This window comes from Diabrotica virgifera, chromosome 9 (genome assembly GCF_917563875.1).
Source record: "Diabrotica virgifera virgifera chromosome 9, PGI_DIABVI_V3a".
NCBI classification, from domain to species: Eukaryota; Metazoa; Arthropoda; class Insecta; order Coleoptera; family Chrysomelidae; genus Diabrotica; species Diabrotica virgifera.
In genome coordinates, this window is record NC_065451.1 from 117,310,010 (window position 1) to 117,327,219 (window position 17,210).

Consider the following 17,210-nt stretch of genomic DNA (forward strand, 5'->3'; position numbering starts at 1 on the left):
TTCCGGTGGAATCCGTAGAGGCGGTGGTTTCAACTACGTCTTTTTTATTGATGGTTTCTGATTTAAACTCGTTTAGAAGTTCGTCAATGAATCCCATGTCTTTGGGTATTCTTTTTGTATGGCTATCAATTTTGATTATTGCATTCTTGATACCTTTTTTTGTGTTAGATATCTCTACGATTAGTGTTTTTAACACACTCGCCTCCTCCTGAATTTTATTGAGGATATCTTTTAGCATTTGATACTCTCTTTCTTATACTATCTATATCTATACTTAGCATAAAGTAGTAGTAGTAGTAGTAGTAGTAGTAGTAGTAGTAGTAGTAGTAGTAGTAGTAGTAGTAGTAGTAGTAGTAGTAGTAGTAGTAGTAGTTTATTAATAGTCATTAGTCATTTGTAATTCTGTAGTTTTGTTTTATTTACATAGTTCTTGTGAATATTCTTTTATATTAATATTTAGTTTTATTTATCTTTATTAACATATTAAGTAGCCATTAGATTATTAATAAGTAGTCATACTTGATTCCTTTTAATTATTTTTTACCTTTAATTTGCAAATAGTTTTTATAGGTAAGTATATTATGATAATCTTGCAATGTGTTTATTTTTATAATAATTTATAATGGACTCAAAAAGAGCCCCAAACTTCACCTCGCAAGAGGAAAAAATATTAGTGGCTATGGTCAAAAAGTACAGCCATATAATAGAAAACAAAATGTCTAATGTAAATATTAGCAATCAGAAAATGAGAACATGGGCAAAAATTGAGGAAGAATTCAATTCCTCAGTCGGTACAAGTTTTCGTGATGTTAAAGTACTTCGGAAGAAGTATGAAAACATTAAAAACAGAACCAAGAGGAAGTTTGCTGACGAGAAATCCCATGTATTGGGTACAGGTAGAGGTTCGCAGATGGACACCCAAATTGATTATATAGATATGGATGTAAAAGAAATTCTAGGCACCCGACTGGAAGGAAGGGCTACAGAATTTGATGGAGATGTCGAGGACCAGCCAGATGAGGTGTATAACAGTTATGTTGATGATGAGGCAGATAGTAAAAGTGGTATGTTGTATAAGATAGTATAAGTATATTTTAAACTAAATAATGCCTGTTTTAGAGGTACAAATGTTACATGGCAAATATGATTTAGAGTGGAACATGGTGGATTACATGTATGTAGATCCAAAACAATCCACTAGCAGTGGACCAAATATTAATACACCATCTACTAGTAGTGAACAGAACATGTTTGGTGAACCCTCTACTTGTAGCGGACTACAAATAAGTAAGTAGCAAGTCTAAAAAATAAATTTAACTTTGTTCATTACTTTATTTTGCTAAATTCTCTGGTTTAAATAATAAGATTACATCTACCGGTTCTGGCAAAAAATCATTGCTATGCCAATACCATAAACAGTTTATAGTTTGATGGGCTACAGGTAATTTATTTTCTGAATTATTACTCATATTTGATTGTTATTAATATTTTTAGCATTGAATAACTATTCTCTGGTTTTTCCTTATTTGTTTAATAAGGAAATTATTCTCTATTTTTAAAGAAATAAGTTCTAGAAAAAAGAGGGAGCTAAAAGAAGAGATATTAGTTAGATTGAAATATTTTAATATTAGAGTTGTTCTATTGTTTGAACTTTTTTACTTATATGATTGATTTTTATGTAGCACATTTATAGTACTTACAATGTTTTCAAAACTTACAGGTAGCGACAGTACATTGACGAAAAGGGAGACACAAAAATTAAAAAGCATTCGATTAAAACCCGTGGTAATAGAAGAACCACCCACTAATAGCGGAGCAAAAATAAGTAAGTAGCAAGTTTAAAAACTAAATTTAACTTTGTTAAAGGTGTACATAATAACTGGTGTACATAATAAGATTACGGGCCGGTTGTTCGAACGCTAATCAACAATGATCACTATCAAATATTTAATTACTGTCACCAAAGCTGTCAATGTCAACTTTTATTGGGTTGCTGAAAACATAATTGATTAAAATTATGAGATTAGTTAATCAATTAACATAACAATTATTAACATAATTGATTAAGTAATTTCATATTATGTTTTCAGCAACCCAAACAAAGTTGACATTGACAGTTGGTGAGAGTAATTAAATATTTGATAATGATCATTGTTGATTAGCTTTCGAACAACCGGCCCTACATCTACCAGTGCTGGCAAAAAATCATTGCTGTGTCAGTACCATAAACAAATTTATTTCCTGAATTGTTACTCATATATTTGATTGTTATTAATATTTTTAACATTGAATGACTATTTTCTGGTTTTCCTTATTTATAATTTACAGTAAATTCTTCCTTGTGGATATTTTCCTTATTTGTTTAATAAGTAGAACTTTTGTATAAACAAATAAGTTCTAGAAATAAAAGAAGCTAAAAGAAGTTAGATCAAGCATTTGATTGAAATATTTTATTATCAGAGTTGTTCTGTCGTTTGAACTTTTTGCTTCTATGATTGATTTTTATGTAGCACATTTATAGTACTTATAATGTTTTCAAAACTTACAGGTAGCGACAGTACATGAAGAAAACGCGAGCCACAAAAACTAAAATCTAATCCGTCAAAGCCATTGGTGGTAGAAGATAGTAAGTTATTATTATAAATAATAGCTGTATGTACAGCAAAACCTCCTTTAACTGAATCCTTTTTAACCGAAACATTGTTTAACTAAAATGGCTGGCAGTTTCAATAATTTCGTCAATAAAAAGTACCTAAATTAAAAAAAAAGCAATAAAATTAAGGAAACTGGGTGTTTTTTAAAAGAAATCTATTTTCTTTTGTGTTTTCCTTTCATAACCATGTTTGCAGCTATACCTCTCCAATACTATGTAATTTTATAAAAGAAGAATACAAACAACAATGTTATTTTTAACCGAAATTCTTGTTACCCAAACAGCCTCCCCCCATATATTTTGGTTATCGGAGGTTATACTATATTAGTTTAATAATATTAGACTAGGAACCGGTATAGGTGAAATTTGCTAATCATTTTAGGCACAATAGGAGCCTATAACTAAATAGTACATCTTCCACTTCAGAATTCGTTATCAAAATACAAAACATTAATAAATAAAATTTTGTTTTTTGTAGCTTGGTAAAAAATTCTTCTACTAATTTAATTTTATCTGATTCATTCATATTGACAATTTATTTCATTAATTTTCTAAATTTTTGTTATTATTATTTTTTCTTAAAGTAGGTAATGAAATACAAGACATTCTCACAATCAATACTGATTGTGAGAACGTCTTTTATTTCATTACTTACTGAGTAGGGGAGAGTTGGATAAAACGGGATAGTCGGATAAAATGGATACCTAGCCTAGAGACCCAACTAGTACTGCTATCAATCAGACAACGACGAAAACTTGTTCTCAGTCGTCATTTTAACATTCTCAGTTCGTTTTACCTCGATGCCATTATTTGATGAAAAGTTCTTGTGTTTAGAATTGTTTGACTCTATTTTTTTGGTACTTTGTACTTTTAAGTGCGTTGTTTTCTACATTATATTGCCTACATATCTAAACATTTAATTCCGGTGACTATTACATTTAATTAAGCACTCATTAACGAATATTCTCATGTGTAGTCTATCTAATTTTACTTTCACGTTTAGGAAGGAGCCATTTTTGTTTTGAAAAATGTCTGAGTTGGACAAAACGGGACACAAGTTGGATAAAACGGGATAGTTTTTTATGTCCTGTTTTATCCACCTATTTATTTGTTGGCCTATTAATTTTTTAAATAGCAATAAAGCGTGTTCTCATACTGCAGAAAAGAACAACATATTTTTATGTGACTTTTGTTCTGATATATGTACCTAGTCCTAAATAAAAGGTCTTATTTCCCATTTTGCAGTAAAACATAAAAAACGCCTATTTTTAAGTTTCTGACTACTGAAGATATTGTTTTTTCAAAGGTAAATTTTGCTTTGCAGTCTTATATCTACGTAAATATACTTTTTAGATAATTTTATGCAAAAAATTAAATATTGTGAACCTATCCCGTTTTATCCAACCGTGGTATGCTAAAACGGGATGTGCAGGACTTTAATTAATATTTTTTTTTACTATTTTTCAGTCATTAAAAATAGCTAAAATATGTTTTTTGTGTGCTTAAATAAATGATATACCTATAAAAAATAATAATACGATAATTTCTTTAACATTTTTTCCGTAATAAAAATAAACAAGAATGGTATCCCGTTTTTTCCAACTCTCCCCTACCTATATGGACTGCATGCAACCCATTCATTATTGATTTTCTAAATTTTCAGGAAAACAATCCAAAGCCAGCACTATTACAACAAAGCTGTCACAGTGGGCAGCTGCAAAAACAAGTATAGAGGAATTCAAAAGAACGCGCTTAGAAGAAGAGTATAAGCTCAAACTTGATTTCCTAAGACAAGAATCAGATGCAAGAGTGGCAATGATAAAAGAGGACCAGAAAGCTAAGACAAAATTAAGAATATTGGGCACACAGCCAAATTTGACAAAGGAGCAAGTCAATGAAATATTTAAGAAAATTTCTGATATGGAATAGATGTGTGTGGGTATACTTGGCCACATTACTCCTAAATCAGGAAGCTCTGAGGATATTGCTAAATCAGTAATAACGTATTTGGGAGATCGAGGCATTTCTACTGAAAGTTTAACTGTAATCGGATGTGACGGCACTAACGTCAATACAGGGTTGAAAACTGGGATAATTCGAAGAATTGAATTATATTTAAGGAGGCCCGTCCAATGGGCAATTTGCCTGCTCCACTTTAATGAGTTGCCGTTCCGGCACCTCTTTGAACATCTAGATGGCAAAACAACCGGGCCTAGTACTTCAAGAGGACCAATTGGTGAAAAACTTGTTGCCTGTCAAAAACTGCCGGTAATTAACTTCCAGTCTATAGATTGTCAGATACCGGAGGTAGACAGAAAGGTTCTCAGCAAGGATCAACAGTACCTACTTGATATCTCCACTGCGATAAAATCTGGGACATGTAAAGGGGATTTGTCTGTACGAGATCCCGGACACTTATCACACTCGAGGTGGTTGACCAAAGCAAAAGAACTTTGCGACTTTACATAAGTGAAGAAAACCCCTCACCTGAACTTCAAGAGCTAGTTTTGAAATCGTATATGACAATGTGGTTTGCTATCAAAAAAGCAAAAACTTTACAGATGGTCCCAAACCTTGTTTACCAAGCAATTGAATCAACGAGATATTTGCCCGAGCCTTTGCTTGCTGTTATAAACCGAGTGATTAAGCGAAATGGTTATTTTTCCCACCCCGAAAATTTGATGTTGGCAATGATTGAGGACGACAATAAACTGATAAAAAGACAGCTCGGACTTCGTCGAATTCTAAAGACAAGGCAAATATATTCAAAAAGGAAGAAAGTAAGGACATTCACACCGCCGAAAATCAACTTTGATGCTCAAGAGTACTCAGATATTGTAAACTGGATGAACTGCGACTTATCTTCTCCCCCACTGTTGGCCAAGGTCAGTGATGAAGAGATAAAATCGTACATCAACAGTGACTCCATCCCTAACTGGAACATTAATTACAAGAAATTCCCAGTTCACACACATGCAGTTGAGCGTTGTGTGAAACTAGTGACGGAAGCTTCGGGCAGAGTTTGTGGCGCTGAAGCTAGAGACGGATTTATCAGAAGTACTCTACTGTCGCGCGCCCCCCCCCCCCTCAGTTAAAGAAAGTTATAGCCTATACCATATTTTTAAGTTTAAACGAAAAATTTGATTTGGAAAAGTCGTTAACAACACAAGTTTAATAATGTTTTGATAGTATGATGATTTTAAAAACCACCAATGATGTATATTTCTCGCGGTAAGAGGTAACGGATAGTCATGTGATGAGCGATGCAGCGGTGTAAACGGGAGTTAACCAGCCGTCTGGACGCTGACGGTGACGGACTGGCGGGTAGAGATGGAAAATACCGCTACTTTCTGGTATTAGGTGACGGCGTTCCGTGACTCAGCTGTAATAGGTGACGGTATTATATTATTTTTGTCACCTATTACCTGACAGCAGGAGACTGCTATCCCCTCCCCAGCCCTTCGGTATTATGGGTCCTGTCTGAGTATTTCAGCATTATTTATACAAATACTAAAATAATAATAAATACATTTGATATTTTATCATTAATAAAAATGTAATTTTCAATCTGCTTTCAATCAGCTTTTAATAGGTAAACTAATTTAATACCTTATTCTAACCATAAATTGTGGCCGGTAAAATTGATATTTTATAATCAATATAGTTTTATTTTTCAGTAAAAAGTATCCTTTTATAGTCTCTATACTCTTAAAAATAGTTAGGTAGTTTTAGCGTGATTGGCCGTAAAGACAGACAGGAAGAAACCACTTCATCTTAATAATAGTGTAGATCAATATTACAACTACTATGACAAATACCCATGAATACGGTGACAGAAAAGGGTGACAGCGAGACAGCGTCCTAATACCTCACCGCGATATTCGACGACGGCAGACGGAGACGGTTACAGAAATATTAGGGATATTGCCGTAACGTATTACCTTTGTCACGAATACCTGGTGGTAATAGGGTGACTTATCCTAATACGATATATAACGCCCATCTCTACTGGCGGGACGATCGCAGCGCGGCTGCGGTGCTGGTGCTGCGGGGCGCTTGAGTACTAAGCTGGAAGCAGAGAGTACCCTAGAAGCTGTCTGCTAGTTTATTAGTAGTTCCTAGTGTTCCTAGTGTTTGTGTCCGGTCCGTCATGAGCACAGTAGCTAATGCGTGATCGCAGCTTGTATCATACCAAAGTGTTTCAGCTAATTGCATAGTTGCGATATTTTTGTCAAGTGTGAGTTGTTTGTGATATTTGGTATACCGTTGGTGTTGGAAAATGGATCGTTTCTTAGTTAAAAAGAGAAGAATAAGTTATCAAGAGGAACAAGATGTTGAGGAACAGTCTGGTTTGTCTCCGTCTCATAACCTAATGCCAGTTAATGAACCTGCAGAGGATCAACAATCGACCTCGACATCGGTTGATAATGTAAATAGTTCTTCTCACGACATTGGTTATTATTTACAAAACATTTCAAGTTCAAATGATCACTCAAAGTATATTATTTTAACTCAACACTGGACACCCGAAAAAAACTACCAATTCCCTACGTCTTCTCACATCAAAAGAGGACGTGAGGAGCTAAGGCGAGTGAATCATGGGCACTTCGAAAAATACCCCTGGTTGGTATTTTCCGAATTCAAACAAGGGCTATTTTGTAAATATTGTGCCGTTTTTTGCCACGGAAAGAAAGCTGGCGGTCAAAATACAGTGCCTTTGAGAAAGTTAGTATCCGAACCATTGAATAAATACGCAAAACTTTCTGGAAAAGATGGCGACCTTGAGTCTCATAACTCTAATGAGTATCACAAGAAAGCTGAACTTGATTCGAAAAACTATATAAAAATCTTCGAAAATCCTGACCTTAAAATAGTAAATAGGTTGGATCAAAACAGAAAAGAACAGGTGGCACAAAACCGTTTAAGACTGGTGCCGATAATCAAAACTATATTGTTACATGGCAAGCAAAACATTCCACTGAGGGGACATCGTGATGATGGAAATTTGATGGAAAGTGCAGACAATCCCGTGGAGAATGATGGTAATTTTAGAACACTGTTACGGTTCAGAATTGACAGTGGTGACACTCAACTTGCAGAACACTTGAAATCCAGTGGTGCCAATGCTACGTACATAAGCAAAACTACGGCCAATGATTTGATTAACTGTTGTGGCGAGGAAATTTTAGATGAAATAAAACAAAGAGTTTCAAAGGTAAAGTTTTATTCAATTTTGTTTGACGAAACGACTGATGCATCTCATACTTCCCAGCTAAGCCTCTCTCTGCGTTATGTATATAAAGATGTCATAAGAGAAGATTTTGTTGGCTTTATTGATCTTCATAAAGCCAACTACTCTCATGTTGATGTTGATCCCGAAGTGGAACCTGTTATAACAGGGGAAATCCTAGGTCAGACGGTGGTGAATTTTATGATATTTTTGGGGTTAAACACGAATAATTGTGTTGGAATAAGTTGTGATGGCTGTTCCGTCAACATGTCTGAAATGCGGGGTGCGGTTACAGAGATACAAAAGGTGGCGACCAATAGCATTATGTGTGGGTGTAAAAACCATGCATTGAACTTAAGCATATCCAAATGTAATAAGGTCCAACACGTAAGAAATGCTCTAGGAACCATCAAAGAAGTAACAAGCTTTTTCAACTCATCAGGAAAAAGAAATTCAGTTTTGAAAAAGGTGTTGGGACATCAGATGAGAGGCTATTGTGAGACGCGTTGGGTAGAGCGTCACGAGGCTGTTTTAGAATTCACAGAAGACATGCCTAAAATTGCGGAAGCTCTCAAATGCATATCACAGTGGAGGGACAGCACAACGTCAAGTAAAGCCCGCGCTCTGTTGTGCTCAATTTCAACTTGTGATTTTATCATCACAATGCATTGCCTGAGTGACACAGCAGATGTTACATGTGGTCTTAGTAAATATCTACAAACAGAAGCTATAGATGTATGCTCAGCCAAAAGTAAAATTGACAATATGATGAAAACCATTCAGAATAAAAGAGACAAGACCAACGAATTCTTCCTTTTAATTTTCAGTAGTGCTGAAAAAACCATGGACGCGATGGATGTACAAATGCGTGTCCCCAGAATTGTACGGAAGCAAGTTAATAGGCCCAACTACACACTATTAACAGGTGACAACCAACGATCACAAGTTTCAAAGTATTGGGAAACTGCTGTTTACATACCGATTCTAGACAATATCATAACTGATTTGACAAGCAGATTTTCAGACGAGTCTTTGGATTGCTACAAGCTAAACATTTTAGTTGCATCAACGTTAGATTCCGTGTCAAATGTGAAATCCAGCTTTGAAAGTATTTGTGATAAATACTCTTCTGTATTGTCAATTAAAAAGGAAACAATGCTAATGAAGATTTTGAATGAGATTTGCTCCCTAAAGAACATGGTTAACTACAACGTCTTCAAAGAAATCAGTACCCCTATGACGTGTTTTCAAAATCTTGATGAGCACAACTACCCTATTTTGAAGTCTTTGGTGCAGATCCTGCTTACTTTACCAATATCAATAGGTGAGTAAAACATTGGCATGATAAATAAATTAGAGATATATAGGTTATATTTACCTTAATCGTCGATACAGTTCTTCAGTTTACATTTGTGCTATGTATACATTTCGAAGTATTAATTATTACTTCATCATCACAGGCTTTTGGCTTTTATTACGTCATATGTTTAGTAAAATTTCTAGAGTTAAAATCACAAGGTTAACAATTTTTGTTTACTAAAATTAATCGATGATGACTTATCCCAAACCAGCAGAGGCGCAACCTATAAAAATTATAAAACTAGCTGACCAATTGTGTCACAAATAATATTTAAACAATTCCCATAAAATATTTAAATTTTAGACAAAATAACATTGGAATGGTTATCAATATTCATCCTGTTTGCCCCTTTGGATTTATATGACAAGTAATATGGTAAACTTACCTTTCCGTCAAATCCAAAAATTGTTGCTTTTTGTTGTTACATGTTTCGATGGATGCCGATCATCGTCAGACACAGTATATAACACTCATTAAAGTTAAAATTAAAAACACAAACATTGAAAACATTTAAAAAACGGACGATTAAAATATTTATAATGTAAATGTAGGCCTACAATGATTAACGTACCGTACCGCGGCAAGACTGGCAGACGACTCAAGCGGCAAGGCTGGGAGTCGTCTGCCAGTCTTGCCGCGGTACGGTTCGTTAATCATTATTGTAGGCCTACATTATAAATATTTTAATCGTCCGTTTTTTAAATGTTTTCAATGTTTGTGTTTTTAATTTTAACTTTAATGAGTGTTATATACTGTGTCTGACGATGATGGGCATCCACCGAAACATGTAACAACAAAAAGCAACAATTTTTGGATTTGATGGAAAGGTAAGTTTACCATATTACTTGGAATGGTTATACTGTACTTTTAACTGCATTGCAATATCATAACTACAATGTTTCTTAAAAAGGGTTTCTATTTTAGCAACAGCAGAGAGATCATTTTCTACGCTGAGGCGATTGAAAAGCTGGATGAGGACCAGAATGACCGAAGACCGCCTGACCGGACTGGCTCTCATGAATGTTCACAGGGATATAGAAGTGGACATCAATAAAATTATCGATCGGTATTCCAGCAAGAAGAATAGAAAACTGGATTTTGTAATTTAAGGGAAAACAACGTAGTTTTTGTTAAGCCAAAGTATTTTTGTTTTGTTTTATAATTTACTTCTAATGTCAGTAATTAAATCATACTAAACATAATGTTAGTTAATCATTTTGCAACCTTCTTTTATACAGTATATTAATACCTTGTGTCTTATAAAAACGTAATCTTGATATTTGAAAAATATTTTTAAATAATGAAACATAAAAAAAGTGTTTTTTGCTTGTTACATTTTTTAATAGTTCAAATGGAATGACGATAAGCCACTCTTAAAGTATTTAAGTAGGATGAGTTTCCAGTCTAAATGTACCACAGGACTACAGTGTCTACTACCAGTCACTACACGTATCATCCTAAATCATTTCTATCTGCTAGAGTAGAGAGTTGAAAATAGCTGAGTTTATTTGTCAATTTCAAGGTTATTTTTTTGTAAACGCAGTGTGAACAGAGTAAAAAAATGTGTTTTAAAACGTCAATTTTCAAAACTCAAAAAAGGGTATTCCATACCCCCCAAACCCCCCGGTATTGGGCCCATGTTGACAAGGTTACGCCCCCCCCCTCAAGAAATCTCTGGATCCGCCCCTGTTTCAAAGTACCTTCTTCAGCTACAAAATAGAGGCAATAATGCAGACAATTAACTAATATATATTAATATATTATTAATAATTGTATATTGTACTTTTTTTATAATAATACAGATATAAGTTGAAAGGTTCTATGCTCGTTGTTATTTATAATCCCTATTATGTCACTCAGTCATAACTAAAAAAATTCTGCTTGTATAATTAGGCTTATTTAGCAACCAGAAGTGTTTTTTAAAAAAATATCGTAACTGGAACGATTTAAAACTAAAAAAAACATAAGAAAAAAAAATTCGTGAAAACTGTAAATTTCCAATATTTTGGCATATTTTGGAGCTTATGCGGGACCGGAAGATATCCAGTAATCACAATCAAATTAAAACACAATGTTCTTAGGGGCTATCTCAACGCATAAATAACTATTACGTTAAAAAATAAATATAAAAAAAAAATTTCACAAAATAAGAAAAATGAAGTTTTTTTAAAAAATAGTCAAACTTTAAGGTTAATGCGGGACCGGAAGATATTAACCGATTTTGAAAAATTTTTTTTTTGTTTCAAATTATAATTCGCAAGTTTTCCGCGGTATTACAACTTAAAAAAAAATAAAAAATTTTTCGGCCCACCCTATTGCACATAGTGCTCAAGTGAGAGGTTAACGACCAACTGGCTGATAGACTGATGGGTGCCAAAAATGCATGACAATATGTCACAGGAAGATGTTTTTTGATGAATTGACATGATGTCTGTGTCATCCGAAAATTTAATAATGAAAAATACTATTGTTATTTGATTGATATATTTAATTATATTATTAATATTTATTATGAATTCATAATAAATGACACAGACACCAATATTTGGTAAAAGTATTCAACAAAAATGGCAGGTGAAGTTTGGCTACGAGGTTTTATGCAATGCTGCAAAACTTCAAGCATAAGACAACCAGAGGCTTGTAGCTTATCACGACTGACTTCTTTAATAGACACAATATAGGAATTTTCTTCGAAAATCTCCGTAATATGTTGAATAAAACCCTTCACTTTTAATTCGAGAATGAGCAACACTATAGAAACCTTTCTGTCGGATTATAACCAATCTTTGACACTGCCTGACATATTAAGTAACTTTCGTCCTTGGCATCTCTGATGTGCATGACAAAATGATTTATATTTACTTGTAGGCTCTTCTTTTTCATACTATTCAAATTATTCGTTTTATAATAATCATAAATTGACAATTTTGAAGTGAGTAACACATGTTAAGTAGAAATAGTTGCGATAAGAATCCATCAGACGAGTACATATTTCACAGAAAAAAAAAACTATGAACACTGTAGAAACTTTTCTGTCGAATTATAACCAATACTTGACACTGCCTAACATATTAAATTAACTTTCGTCCTCTGCATCTCTGATGTACATGACAAAGTGGTGATGTACATTTATTTGCTTGTAGGTTCTTCTTATTGATACTATTCAAATTTTTCGTTTTATAATAATCATATATTGACAATTTTGAAGTGAGTAACACATAAGTAGAAATAGTTGCGATAAGAATTCATCAGATGAGTATTTCACATAAAAAACAATAAGCAACACTAGAAACTTTTCTGTCGAATTATAACCAATCCTTAACACTTCCTGACATGCTAAATAACTTCCGTCCTTGGCATCTCTGATGTACATGACAAAGTGCTTTATATTTGCTTGTAGACTCTGTCAGGGTAACTAGTCAGTCTAGTTATAGTTCTGTGTTCCATGTACTCCTGGCATGTCCTATGGGTTGACAGAGGAAGGCCACTTCAGGTCAGATAGTATAAGATGTAAGTTGTACTGTTAATTAAAAATAAACATATGGAAGTAATCCAAATCCTTTATTAAACCATAAACCGAACCAGTAAAAACACATGGCGCATTCAGTAGTTGGTACAATTAAATTCTTATACTGAATGATATGGATGAATAAATACAATTAAAAAATTTCAAAGAGACATCGTGGATAACCTAAAAAATTCCAAGACACGTCGGGTAGAAACAAAAGGTTGTATAATAATTTACAAATTACAGAAGAAAATGGGTGATAATAGAGGCATTACACAGTTGTGTACTACCGGAAATTTAGCAGAAAACTGGAAAACGTGGAGAGCGAGATTTGAAAATTACTTAATTGCTTCGGAAATAAATAAGAAAAGCGAAGAGACACAGTGTGACCAGCTGCTTCATTATATAGGTGAGGAAGGCTTTAAAATATACACCACATTTGCGTTTGCAGAGGACGAAAAAAATAAGTTAAAATGTTTATTGGAAAAGTTTGAAGTACACTGCCAAGGAAAAGAAAATATTGCATATGAAAGGTATGAATTCTTTACTTACAAACAAGACCCAGGACAACCAACCAGTAATTTCATAACCGAGTTGAAGAAAAGGGCAGGTAAATGTCAATTGGAGAAGCTTCAAGATAGTCTTATTGTAACAATGATTATATGTGGCATTAAGAACAATGAAATACGAGAAAGACTATTACAAGAAGATGGTCTTACATTGGAGAAAGCAATCGAACTTTGCCAGGTAATAGAGTCATCCAGAGCCAGAAGTGAAATGATGAGAGTAGGAGCCTCGAGTAATGTAATAGAAGTGGAAGCAGTCAACAAATCAGGTAATCGTTACCAAGGTGGTGAGAAATTGAAGCATCAGGAGGTGAGTCAGAATATACAAAATTGTAATAAATGTGGTCAAGGTTTTATTACAAGGTAATTTTTGTAAATTACCAAATCATTTTGCAACAGTATGTAGAAAGAAAAAATTTCAAAACAGAAAGGTTAATGAAATAAATACTGTAACTAAAAGTCCAAATGTAACAAGTAGTTGTAATGATTTGTTCGTAGACAATGTACTAGAAGTTAATGCAGGGGAAAATAATTTCACAAATACAGCATGGTTTGCAGATTTAAATATAAATAAACATAAAATTACTTTCAAAATAGATTCAGGTGCAATGGCAAATGTATTACCAATGAGTATTTTTGAAACTTTAGGATTTTCTAACAGAGTAATCATGAAAACAAATACAAAACTACAATCTTACACTGGAAATAATCTTAATGTGGTAGGTAAATGCACATTACACTGTGAAAGAAATAAAGTTGAACATGATTTAGACTTTTATATTGTAAATTCTAAAACTGAAGCAATTTTAGGCTTAAATTCTAGTATTCAATTAAATTTAATATCTAAAGTAAATAGAGTAGGTACTGATTTTGAAGAATATAATATTTTAATTGAGCAATTTAAAGATATTTTTCAGGCATAGGATGCATTAATAAAAGGTATGATATAAAAATTGATAATAATGCAAAACCAGTTATACACCCAACAAGAAAAGTAGCTTTACCTTTACTTAAAAATTTAGAAGAAAGTCTAAACAATCTTGAAAAGCAAAAAATTATTGAAAAAGTTGTAGGTCCTTCAGAATGGGTGAATCCTTTGGTACTTGTAAGAAAGCCAGATAATAAATTGAGAATTTGTTTAGATCCTTTTGAACTCAATAAGGTTGTGAAAAGAGAACACTGTCAAATTCCAACTTTAGATCAAATAACGAGTAAATTACGAAATGCAACTGTGTTCAGTACATTAGACGCAACACAAGGGTTTTATCAAATTCCATTAACAGCAAAAAGTAGTAATCTTTGCACATTTGGTACTCCGTTCGGGAGATATAAATTTCTTAGAATGCCCTATGGCTTAGTATCGGCTCCAGAAGTGTTTCATAGTAAATTCAAGGAAATTTTCAAAATGGATGGTGCTGACACATACATTGATGATATAATTGTTTGGGGAAAAGACAAAGAGCATGATGCCAGGCTCAAAGAAGTTTTCAAAATTGCTAAGAGAAACAATGTTAAATTTAATTTGTCAAAATGTAAGTTAGGTAAAACTCAAATTTGTTATTTGGGTCATATAATTTCAGGCAAAGGTATAAGTCCAGATAAATCCAAAATACAAGCAATTACTCAACTTCGTAGACCAGAAAATAAAAAAGATGTTCAGAGACTGTTAGGTATGCTGACTTACGTAAGTAAATTTATTGGTAATTTCTCAGACATAACATATCCACTACGTCAATTACTTAAAAAAAATAATGAATTCATTTGGGAAAATGAACATGAAATTTCTTTTGAAAAGTTAAGACAAGTTCTAATTAATAAACCTGTATTACAATTTTATAATATTGAATTAGAGACAGTAGTTTCAGTAGACGCATCGCAAAACGGGTTAGGTGCTGTGCTTCTACAAAATAATCTTCCTTGTGCATATGCATCGAGAGCAATGTCAGATGCTCAAACGAGGTATGCTCAAATTGAAAAAGAATTACTTGCTATACAGTTTGGGTTAGAAAGATTTCATGAATTTGTCTTTGGAAAAAAAGTCACAGTAGAAACAGATCATTTACCATTGATATCAATATTCAAAAAACCATTATACAAATGTCCAGCTAGGTTACAAAGAATGCTTTTACAAATCCAAAAGTATGATATTTTAGTGACATATAAACCAGGTAAGGATCTTTTGCTAGCAGATGCTTTGTCTAGAGCATATTGTAGTGAAGAAAAAGTAATAGATAATTTTGACAGTGAGATACATGCACAAGTATGTTTAATAATGTCAGAAATCAATGTACTTACTTACTTACTTACTTAGTCCTAAGCCTTTCTACCTTTAGGTGTAAGGCTGGTGGAGTTGAGTTTGGCATTGTAGTCTCCATGCTTTCCGATCTTGCGCTAGGTTTCTTGCACTTTCCAATGTCAATCCCTTCTTCTCGACTTCTTTCCTGATTTCATCTACCCACATAACTCTTGGTCTCCCTCTTTTGTTTTTCCCCTGCACTCTCGTTTCGAACACTCGTTTTGTTAGCCTCTCGTTCGACATTCTACACACGCGCCCGAACCATCTAAGTTGTCCTTCTACTATTTTTTCATTGATTGGTTCTAGTTTTAGGTTTTGTCTAATTGTTTCGTTTCGTATTTTGTCTGTCCTTTTTCTGTTTGCTATTTTCCTCAGGAACCTCATTTCCATAGCATTGACTCTGGATTTTTGTCTCCCCGTCAATGTCCATGTCTCGCTGCTATACATGATTGTTGGTCTAACTACTGATTTAACGACTGCCGTTTTTACTTTTTCCGGTATCCCTTTTTTCCCAAAAAATGTTGTTTTCATAGTGTTAAATAAGCTTCCTGTTCGTCCCATTCTCTCGTTTATTTCCATGTCTTGTTTACCATTTGATTCGATTATTACTCCTAGGTATTTAAAATATTCCACTTGCTCTAGTTGTTTCCCGTCTAATTCTATTGCGTGTGTCTTCCTCGTATTTGAAATTATCATTGTTTTTGTTTTCTCTGTATTAATTTTCATATTTATGTTTGATAGTTCTTCTTCTAGGATTTCAAGATTGTTCTGTAAGTCTTCTCTGTTTTCTGCTATCAATACCATGTCGTCTGCAAATAGTAGCTCCGATAGTTGAGTCTGTTTCATTTGCCAGTATCCTAATGTTAGTTTTCTCATTCTTCTCTTGGCTTTCTTTATCGCTTCATCCAGTACCACTGAGAATAGCAGTGGACTCAGCACGCATCCCTGTTTGACGCCTTGACTTGTAGAAAATTCTCTGGATTCCTCGTTATTGGTTCTTACTGTATTTGTATTATTTTTGTACATATCCTTTATTACTTCTATTATGTGTCTGTCGACTCCCCTTTCTGTCAGTGTCTTCCAAACGTCCTTTCTTCGGATTCTGTCAAACGCCTTTTCCAGGTCAATGAAGCACATATGTATCTCTCTATTTTTCTTGATTACCTTCTCACTTACTTGTCTTAATGTGAATATTAGGTCTTGCGTGCTTCTGTCCTTCCTGAATCCACACTGTGTGTCTTCCATAGTTGTTTCTATTTGTGTTTTTATTCTTGTCTCTAGTATTCTTGCTAATACCTTCCCAGGGATACTTGATATGGTGATACCTCGGTAATTATTACAGTTTCTCTTGTCTCCCTTTTTGTGTATTGGTAATATAATGTCTTTCTTCCAGTCCTTTGGTAATTCTGCTCTATTTATGATATCATTCATTAGTTCTTTCATGCTATCCATTCCCTCTGTCCCCATGAATTTTATCATTTCCGGGGTGATATGATCCTTGCCTGGTGCTTTGCCCAGTTTTACTCTTTCTATTGCTTTCTCTAATTCCTCTCTTGTTATGGATTCCACTTGTTGTTCTTCATTCCTTTCTTGTATC

At 33.7% G+C, this 17,210-nt stretch overlaps 4 protein-coding genes across 4 annotated transcripts; all 4 read left to right on the forward strand.

The window, feature by feature from the left end:
* The first annotated feature begins 622 nt into the window (after nt 1-622).
* LOC126891241 (myb/SANT-like DNA-binding domain-containing protein 3) lies at nt 623-1,087 on the forward strand. The gene has a single exon (XM_050660422.1). It carries the CDS (start codon nt 623-625, stop codon nt 1,085-1,087), a length of 465 nt encoding a protein of 154 aa, XP_050516379.1.
* A 1,404-nt stretch (nt 1,088-2,491) lies between these two features.
* LOC126891242 (uncharacterized) lies at nt 2,492-4,595 on the forward strand. Its single transcript, XM_050660423.1, has 3 exons — nt 2,492-2,506; nt 2,578-2,626; nt 4,317-4,595. The coding sequence occupies exons 1-3, from the start codon at nt 2,492-2,494 to the stop codon at nt 4,580-4,582; spliced, it is 330 nt and encodes a 109-aa protein (XP_050516380.1). The 3' UTR covers nt 4,583-4,595.
* A 4,376-nt stretch (nt 4,596-8,971) lies between these two features.
* On the forward strand, nt 8,972-10,445 carry LOC126892604 (zinc finger MYM-type protein 1-like). Its single transcript, XM_050662171.1, has 2 exons — nt 8,972-9,207; nt 10,168-10,445. The coding sequence occupies exons 1-2, from the start codon at nt 9,039-9,041 to the stop codon at nt 10,350-10,352; spliced, it is 354 nt and encodes a 117-aa protein (XP_050518128.1). The 5' UTR covers nt 8,972-9,038; the 3' UTR covers nt 10,353-10,445.
* Nucleotides 10,446-13,003: 2,558 nt separating this feature from the next.
* On the forward strand, nt 13,004-13,684 carry LOC126891243 (uncharacterized). Its single transcript, XM_050660424.1, has one exon. It carries the CDS (start codon nt 13,004-13,006, stop codon nt 13,682-13,684), a length of 681 nt encoding a protein of 226 aa, XP_050516381.1.
* The last annotated feature ends 3,526 nt before the right edge of the window (nt 13,685-17,210 follow it).